The sequence below is a fragment of the Austrofundulus limnaeus genome, unplaced genomic scaffold (genome assembly GCF_001266775.1).
Source record: "Austrofundulus limnaeus strain Quisiro unplaced genomic scaffold, Austrofundulus_limnaeus-1.0 Scaffold215, whole genome shotgun sequence".
Taxonomy (NCBI): domain Eukaryota; kingdom Metazoa; phylum Chordata; class Actinopteri; order Cyprinodontiformes; family Rivulidae; genus Austrofundulus; species Austrofundulus limnaeus.
In genome coordinates this window covers 503884-513783 of record NW_013952617.1, presented here as the reverse complement: position 1 = coordinate 513783, position 9900 = coordinate 503884, and the positions used below count along the sequence as shown (strand labels likewise).

The 9900-nt window shown below is 39.4% G+C and overlaps 1 protein-coding gene across 1 annotated transcript in view; it reads left to right on the top strand.

The window, feature by feature from the left end:
- Positions 1 to 9900, top strand: part of fam20cb (FAM20C golgi associated secretory pathway kinase b) — a gene marked incomplete at its 5' end in the record, with an annotated part of 111590 nt that overhangs the window by 95331 nt on the left and 6359 nt on the right. The window contains 2 exon segments of the mRNA XM_014019290.1: positions 7601 to 7716; positions 8931 to 9111. Of these exon segments, the coding sequence (XP_013874744.1) occupies positions 7601 to 7716; positions 8931 to 9111 (297 nt within the window).

Here is a 9900-nt window from a genome sequence, read left to right as displayed (position 1 = left end):
GTGTGTGTGTGTGTGTGTGTGTGTGTGTGTGTGTGTGTGTGTGTCAGCTGGGCTCACGCAGCAGAGGATGTGAGCTCCTTGAGGCCGTGAGTCATGGAGAATGAACGTTGGCCTCCTGCAGACAGCAACTGACTGAACAATGACTTCAGCCTCCTCGTTCAGCTAACCAGCACACTCCGACTCCTCTTCCTTTACAAACACTAACTCTTTATGGCGCTCCTTCCTGCCTGCCTGCCTGCCTGCCTGCCTGCCTGCTGGAGTGACTTTAATGAAAAGAGAAATCCTCACGAGGCTCAATGATCGGCATGAGAGGCCAACGAGTTTGGAGTTCATGTTGCTGTTAAAGAGATAGTCTAGTCTTTTTTGAGAAGATGTTCTGGTAATTACTTTATGACATCAGTCATTGAGCACAGAGTATGGAATAAGAGAGAAAGGTCTTCATTCAGGCTAGGCTAGAGGCTAGCAAAATGAGTGTCCATTGTCAGGCCTATAAAACAATATGAAACCATTCTACATTAGCTAATATTAAACCTTAACACTTTCACATAATACTGATTTGTTTTCTCAACCAAACAACATCTGTGATAAGGTTCACGGGCTGAAAATAGAAAGACAGGTCATCAGATGTCATAATGCTCGCAGACCTTCCACCTGAACCTCTGTCTGTGGGGAATGTATAGTCCCAAAATTTAAAACACTTTTTGGACAGTCTTGTTTCTCCTTTAAGRCTCCCAGACTCTGGAACTCTCTTTCCGCTGCCCTAAAACTACAGACGGACATTAACATTTTAATAGAGCCCAAAAGCAATGGCTTAAGTCTGAGCAAAGCTGCTCACATAAAAAAATGTAATAAATGTCTCTGCAATTTTCTTTTCCTTTACTTTTCCCTTTTTTATTTTTATTTATTTATTTATTTATTTTGTCCTTTAAAGACCGGGGTGGTGGTCCCTCTATTTATAAAGGGGCCAGGTCTGGAAATGATTACACTGTTTGAAGACAGCAGGCCACATCTGGCCCAGTTGTGTTTTGCTTTATGTGGCCCATGCATGGACCAACTCTGGCAAACCACATGTGGACCTCCAAAAGACCATCATTCTTTGTGGTACATGGGCCAATTTATTTTAGTGTATTAAGTGCATTGTCTGGGCCAGAACTGGGCCAGACACATTTTGCTCTGTTGGACTGGTGTAKTAAGGTGGGCATGTCTCAGTTGAACTTAACAGATTGGTGTTGCAAACAAATGTTGAAGTTTAATGTAAACTAATGTAGCAYTCTTTCACAYTGGTTTTTGAAAAAGAGTTGTTTTATAAGCTCCCATGGTGGTTAGGGCAGTCATTCCTCTAATGCGAGAGTTGGCAGTTCGATTCCGCACTATTCAGTCAAATGTCGAAGTGTCCCCGGGCAAGACACTGAACCCCCACTGCCTCTGATTTGTGTGTCATCAGTTATGAGTGTGATTTAAAGCACTGATTAGTCTCTATAGATTGTTTTACCTGTATTAGCTTTGTAGAGAGACCTAGCAGAGTGCTGTGTGAATGGGAAAATAAGGGCACAGATTGTAGTGTAAAGTGCTTTGAATATCCTGGCTGGATAGAAAGGTGCTATATAAGTWCAGTCCATTTACTACTACCCAAAAAATAAATATACAGGCTAGGGATGCACAATAACTCATTTTAAGAACCGATACCAATAACTTTCTCCTTCTAATGGCCGATAACCGATAATAACCAATAAACAATAACATGCCAAGAGATGAGACTAGTTAAAAATGGTTAAGATCATAACATAAATAAACAACACCAAAACCAAATGACACTGTAAATTACTGTATACCATTTGAAATAAACTATTAGCAAACAAACACTTCTTAATCAATTTCTCAAATGGCCATTTTTTTAAATAAGGCACAATAATTATAAAAAAGTCCTTTAACACTGATCTCAGATATAAAAGAGAAAAAGTCGTTTCACAAGTTCAAAACAGATAATGCACTAACACAAGCTAGATTCAAAGTCCATTTGTTTTTATTATTGTTAATATGATTTCGAACATTTTTCTACTTGAAACAGTGCTTCTGAGATAATAGTGCAGAAATGATAACCTGTCAAAGTGTGAATGCATTATGACCGCATCTTACTTACAGAAAGACACACAGAGAGCAGCAGCTCGGCTGGTAAACCGTGGCTAACAAGGAGATAAAAGCTTCAGTCTTTAGTGAGGGTAAATGGCTGATTGTCATCATTTCCATTGTTAAAGTGCTTGAGATCTGCGTCATCTCTGGCAATTTTATTGGATTTGTCAAAAGCCTCAGCAACGATTTAAGTCCAGCTGAGTTCTTGAATGCTAGCTTGTTGTTAGCATTTTAGCAGACAGACTTTGTGCTGCATTCAGGAGGTAACGGACATTRCAAGTTCTCAAATTGGGAGTAGTTGTTCCGATGTTTAACATTATAAAGTTTGTGTGTAACATACAGGGTTAATTGGTAAAATAATATTAATAATTCTTAAAATGACTGGTTGTTTTTCAGCATGGAGTATGCTAATTATTTTTCTAGTGAGAAAGTTTTTTTTCCGACGCAACTTGAACGTTGCTCGGGTCGTGTCGGATGGGAAGCAGCTTGACCAAAACGGATAAAAATAAACACGCATTCTCATCGCCGCACTGGCAAACATGTACATATTTTATCGGTTCTGTTTGTTATGATATCAGACCGATAAGTATGACGTCATAATTCCGATATCGGGTCGATAACTATCGRGCCGATAACTATCGTGCCGATAACTATCGTGCACCCCTAATGCAGGCCCTTTTTCAGTTAGCTATTAGCCTAGCTTAGACAAAGACTTCTGCTCTTTAACTAGGGAACAAAACAACAATTCAAAAATGGCCAGACTATCCCTTTAAAGCCAAGCTGTTTTCGTTGTAGCTTTGTGTTTTTTACAGGCAGGGGTTGGCGTTGTGTTTGCAGGTGTTTATTCTCTGACACAAGACAATCCTGAGGTCACACGCTCTCACACAGCAGAGGGCTGTCAGGATGTTTTTTCCCCTTCAGGCACAGTGACAAGAGTTCATCAGGAATTACGTCTGCAGTGGCGTTTTTCTCCAGTCGGCTACACATCTGGGCCTCCTCCTCAAACACAAACACACACATGTTCAACATATGTGTAGATTCAGAGGAAGAGGAGGAAACCAAAGGCATAAAAGGTCCTCTGCCCACACTAAATATAAGTCAGACAGGGTTTGCCAAAAGCACTGCTTTATTTTTTCCTTGTTTTTGACTGTTCTAAATTAAAGCCTGTCCACAAAGCTGCTGCTGCTGCTGCTGCTGCTGCTGCTGCTGCTGCTGCTGCTGCTGCTGCTGCTGCAGAGGCTGCACTGCCTCCCAGGGGGCCTGCAGACACAGGCTTTTTAAAGCAGACACAGACACACACACACACACACACACACACACACACACACACACTCACACTGTCTCCTTCAATGTGTGCTACGCTGCTTTAAGTGTCATTAATTATTGTTTGACTTTGAACGGCAGGTTTTAATGTTTTGCCCTTGTCTTTGAGTGTGAATGTGTCTGTTAGATAAATATGTTGCTAACCACTGCTGGACGGATTTGAATGAAACCATCAGAAAGTAATCACTGATTATCCATCTACAACTGATTACTCTTGTAGTCAATCTGATTCAAGATGGCTGCTGCAGCTACACAAAAATGGCTAAAACGCAATAATTTTCATCAATAACAAGCTCAGATTTTTTTATGGCGTCGAATCTGAGAGTCGTTCTCAACACATTTCCAGAGTGCCAAATTTTCACCAGAAAAACTTTTTTAAAACTTGGACATTATCTTTTGGAGTTAACTCTCTATGTTTGTTAGCAAAATATATCGTGCACCACTGGACAGATTTGAACAAAACTCTCAGAACATAAGTGGATGCACACATACAACAGTGTTAGCTTTTGGAATAAACCCAATGCAAAAGGYCCACTACAGTCAACAACATTTCCAATAATCCAACAATCCCAATTTTTTTTTCAGTGCTGCAAAAATAACTAATGAACCACTGGATGGATTTTAGTGAAACTTTCAGAGAGTAATTGTTGGATGTATACAGTACATCTGAAGAAATTTAAAGTTATTAGAGGTTGGTACTGATGTTAAAAGCACAACACTATTCTTAGGTTTTCCTTTTTGTAATGTTGACAGTGTTTTAATCTATTATGTTTTGATGGATAATAGATTAGTTACATGTCCGAAATATCTTTGACAACACATAATTAAACATTGTGATGACATTAGCTGAGGATTTTGTCTGAATGCCTGTGATTCAGCCGTAGGTCAGTAGGGGGYGRACRCAGGCATTGAAGAACCTGTATAAATAGATGAACTTCCTGGTTTTTTGGTAGTGTTGGTTTCCTGTCAGCTTGAGTGACAATAAACYTCACTCAGATCCAGAATTCTGGTGTTGTATGGTTTGATTCCTTCAACAAATCATTTTATTTAACAACTGTGTTTTTAATATCGACTTCAGTTTATTGAATACAAATTTTCTTACACATCTACAACTAAGTATTCAGTCCCATTCAACATGGCCACCCCAGGTAATCAAACCTTGCCAACACAAAAGTAGCTTCAGCTCTGTCAGTTTTACAAATACCGAACTGAAATCTGATGTCATAGCAGCCGAGAGTCATTCAGAACACACAGGCCTATTCTGAGCGCTAACAGATTGAGCAAAATTAAGCAAAATTGCTTGAGATCACACATACGTTAATTTTTAAAGATTTGACCAAAACATTGATTTACAGTCTTATACACTTCTCAGATTCTCTGATTTCCCACTCTTGGTGAACACATGAATGGCTCTCAGCAGGGGTAAAGCATGAATGAGGGGGAAAAAAAATTGGACCCAACTTTGATTGATCCCCTGTAGCTGGCTGCAGCACGCTGTTTCGTCCTCTGTCCRTCTGTCTTCTATTTGACGGAGAGGACGAACGGCTTCACTCCACCTGCTGGCAAAATCACAGCGTGTCTCCCAGCATCCTTCTGCCAGCAGGTCTCAGCCATTAGGCGTTGTCACAGGTTTCAATTTTTAACGAGCCCCACGCTGATGTGATGGCTGGGTGGTACTGAGAGCAGCTGCTGCACACCCTGCTGTCTCTCAGTCGGAGACGGCTATATTTAATCTGTCTCTCCCTGTTTCATGAAGTCAGCACGTATCCATACAGCCTCTTGATTACTGTCAAATGATGAAGAGAAGTGAAAAACAGAGGTTTTGTGAAACTTAGTCCAAGTCCTACATTACAAAACACAAATTGAATTTAAAAGAAGTGGAAAGCAGTTTGAAAGTTTAAAGAACCAGCAGCCACACCAAAAAGAGAGATTTTGAAGCATGTGTTGAGACAGTCAGGTCCTTACTGGTGTCACAGTGCCCCCTTTTGGCCAATATAATGAACTACATTGTTGTTTATTACATTTAGCCGCTTCAGATTGTTGTTCATTACTCACAAAACTACAAAAGTGAAATTTTAAAAAGCATTTTTAATGAACTAATTAATAATTATTGGCTTTATTTGATGAAAACTTCATTTATGCTTCTTTTACTTTTTTTTTTTTTTTGTCATCCGTCATAGAAGGCAGCCTATTATGGTCAAAGGTTTTCTATTTCTAGTGTTCCACTGTGGGCCCAACTCCTACATTGGTTTTTACAGCACCTGGTATACCAAGGTGGTCTCCCCCCAAGTACTAACCTTGCTTAGCAGCCAAGATCAGAGGAGAGCTGGCATGTTCAGGGTGGWATGGCCGTTGACATATTTGTTTGCACAATACTTAGGCTTATTCATAGATTTTATTAACAATGTTAAATCCAGGAAATCATATCTAAATCTATCTGCATCCTATCTGTGTGGTCCAAAAAGTGCAATGTAAATTATTCATTAAAAATGTACTTCTAACACTGGTTAAGTACTGTATACACAGCAGTATAAAAGTACCATCTTTCCGATGGCAGGATGTTAAACAGCTAATAGGTGGGCTCCTTAAGAAAGACCTTTCCCTCAGACCCTCGATGATTGTCTCCTTGCCATTCTCCCAACATGTTGCAGGGTCTTCCTGTCAGTCACTCTGCAGTTGCCAGGAAGTGATACAGCTTGTCAGGATACTCTCAATACAGCTTCAGTTAAAAAATGGCTTCAGTCTCCTGAAAACTGAACTTTCTTGGACAGTTGTGTGTTGTTAAGCCTAATGTACATTAGTTTTTAAATTTTGCTGACATTAGGGGACAAATTGTTGCCTTCTCACCAGCTCACTACCCTTCATTTCAGCTCTGTAAAAGTCCCTGGGGCTGTGATTGTTGGCAACAAATTGCAAACCCAGTTGACAAGCGAGTCTACTGTATAAGTCATCTTTAAACATTCACTGTAGGTTTTCAATTTTCTTGTTCTCATATCATGGAATTTTTTTCACATATTCAATCCCATCCCATCTTAAACGTTTCTCGGTTAGGTTTCCTGTAATTTTAGAACTCTGCACCTGTTTTTCCTGTATGTAAAGTCAAGTGGACGTTTGTTCAAAAGTGTCTTTCTATAAGATTCCAAGTAAAACTTTGAATATTTCTAACAATTTTGTGTCTTCAACTCTCCCGGTGTTTGCAGCCTAGTGAGATACAATCATAGGATGGCTCATTATCATTTCTGAGGAGTCCCATCAATGTTTTGTCATCAAAAAAAATTGTAGTTTCTGTTGAATTTGGCAGAAGAGTCAAGTAGCAGCAAAGAACATAGGACCGAATACACACCCTTGAGGAATCCCTGTGCTCTAAACCTGGGGTGTCAAACTCATTTTCACAGAAGGCCACATGAGCATTATGGTGGCCCTCAAAGAGCCAGTTGTAATTACCTTTGACATTTCATGTTTAACTTGGACTAAATACGAAACATCACATTCCTCATCTCGTCACAACCAAGCACCGCTAACAAACAATAACTGAGCTATGTGGTATCTTCTGCAAAGAAACAGCACTTTAACACATCCTCTTACAAAAACTGAAAAATTCAAAGTGTACAACTGACTAAGTATGAAATAAATGACACAAAAATAGTATTAGAAGTAAAAGTAAAAGATTTTTACCCACTGTTGTGGTTGAGTAGCTGCCTTGTTGAATTCTGAACTGTGGTGTTTGAAGTTCCTATCACTTTCACACAGAATTTCCACTGGAAGGGACTTTTCAGTTCAAACTTATGACTTATATAGTTATGTTAATTTCATTTAACAATCATGTTAACTCTTCCAGCTGTTGTTTTAAAGCCTGTTCACCTCTACCTAGTGGTGAGATGCTGTCATKTTGTGGGTAAATTGACTACAATGCATTATGGGAGATGTAGTTTGTGGTTAATGCTGGCTTTAAAGCAGAATGTGTTTGTTTTAAGACATCATTACATGTTTGAAGCTCTCAGGGTCCTGTTATTGTTCAGCAKATCAAACCGTACTGAATAACTTCCTAAACGGCTCAAACGGTGAAGGTGTGCCTCATCATCTGAGCACCTTTTCTATCTCCTTTTATCCAAACACCAATTTACATGTGTTTGTTTCTGACCAACAGGATCCTGGACTTCCGTCGGGTCCCTCCTGTTGCTGGCAGGCTGGTCAACATGACAAAGGAGATCAGAGATGTTACACGAGACAAAAAGCTCTGGAGGACCTTCTTCATTTCACCAGGTACACCGTAAGACAAAACTGATGTTTGCTGTGGCCAGAGAATCTACTGCTTACATTTACATCCCTTGTACATTTMTTTTCTTAATGTAGTCTGAAAAAATAATAAAAACAGCAGAGATGAATGCCAAATGTACCGATCTATTTCTGTGTCCTACAAAAATGAAAACCTCAGCAAAAGAGGAAACTTTCCATTAATGTTGAGCTGAAAATCTGGGATATTCGTTYTTGTGAAACTAATTTTATCAGGGGACTTTACCTTGTGTCACTGCGCTGCAGTTAATTAGCAACGCAAGTGTACTTTATGTAACGTGCATGTGGAAAATTCTCCAAGGATTCAAATTAMTGGCAGTCTCAGCAGTTGATGCAGGTCAGTGAATGTCCCCTGGTAATTTTTAATCAYGCGCAACGTGGATGTATGTGGAGCRAATGACAAAAGTTTGAAAAGGAGCGTAACTACAAGGTGCCACACTAACGAAGGAAAATTAAAAACCCTACATTCTTCTGAAGAATGCATTTTACCCGCTTACTTTTCTGCCAGATTTTTAGACWGAGGTCATCTGATGTTGAGAAATGATGGAGTTACRTCCTTTTCAAAGTATGTGTTGGGGATAACTCTCAGCTATTACCACACCAAAGTTTAGCTTTATTTCTGGGCGAGTTAAAGCCATTTTTGTGTTTTTCAGATGTAATTGGTAACAGTGGCTATCTTGACTGTGGTTTACCTCAAAAGTTAATTGGTTGTAAATGCACATTCCATAATTTTTTCCGGAAASTTTCACTACARTTATGTCTAGTGTYTATAAGATATTTTGCTAACAGACAGATGGARTTGACTCCATTAATTAATGTCAAATTTTTTAAACAAAGACCTTTTCCTATCAGTTTTTTCTCAGAGTATGAGTTAAAAATGCATCTTGACTTTTACCATCCTGGAATTTAGCTCAGTGTCTGTAATACTAAGTTATAGCCRTTTTTGTGTTTTTTAAACTCAGTCATCTGTGGCAGCCATCTTTGACTGGATTGACTTCACAAGCTTAATCAGTTGTAAATGTACACCCAGTGATTAGATTTCTGAAAGTTTCTCTCTGATCCWTTTAGTGGATCATATGATATTTTGCTAACAGACAAAGTGGGCTGACTCTACAATCACACACAGGTGATTAAGTAATCTCCTTTCACAAAGCAGCATCATCTACCTTTTCTCTGACCAACAGCCAACAACGTGTGTTTCTACGGCGAGTGTTCATACTACTGCTCCACTGAGCATGCCCTGTGTGGGAAACCTGACCAGATCGAAGGGTCGCTGGCCGCCTTCCTGCCCGACCTGGCCCTCGCCAAACGCAAGACCTGGAGGAACCCGTGGAGACGCTCTTACCACAAACGCAAGAAGGCAGAGTAAGTGCTGGATCCTGCTGAGTGCTGCGTTCACTTGCTCTCAGTAAAACACAATCACCATCCAACACAGGCCAAGCTATTGAATGATGTTTATTCTCTTTAGTTACTTCYATCTTRGGAACATCTCAAAATTGAAAAATGTCTTGTCAAAAGTTGAACTTGAAATGGTCGTTCCTGCATTTATTTCTTCTCGTTTTGAATATTGTAACAGATTGTTAACTAACATAAACAAACAAGCTCTCATCACARCTGTTTKAGCTTCACTTCACTGGCTCCCWGTTCATTTTAGAATGAATTTTAAAWTTCTGGTTTTAGTTTTTAGAACCTTACATGAACAAGCTCCCTCTTATATTTTGGATTTGATTCAGCTTCACACACCATCTCGCAGTTTGAGGTCATCTGGTCAGAGGTTGTTGGTGGTACCCCACACACATTTTAAATCCAGAGGGGATCGGTCTTTCCAAGCAGTTGCACCCTGACTGTGGAATGCACTGCCCCAGTCTATACGCAGCCTTGATTCTATTGATGCTTTAAAAAAAAAAACATATGAAGACTTTCTTGTACAAACAGGCTTTTAGCTAATATTTTTTTTACTTGTACTTTTAATGCTTTTGTGATGCTTTTAATTTTTTTATTGCTTTTTTTGTGAAGCGCTTTGTGATTTTACATCTATGAAAGGTGTTACTGTATATAAATAAACTTTACTTATTTACTTACTGACTGACTGACTGACTGACTGACTGACTGACTGACTGACTGACTGACTGACTGACTGACTGACTGACTGAC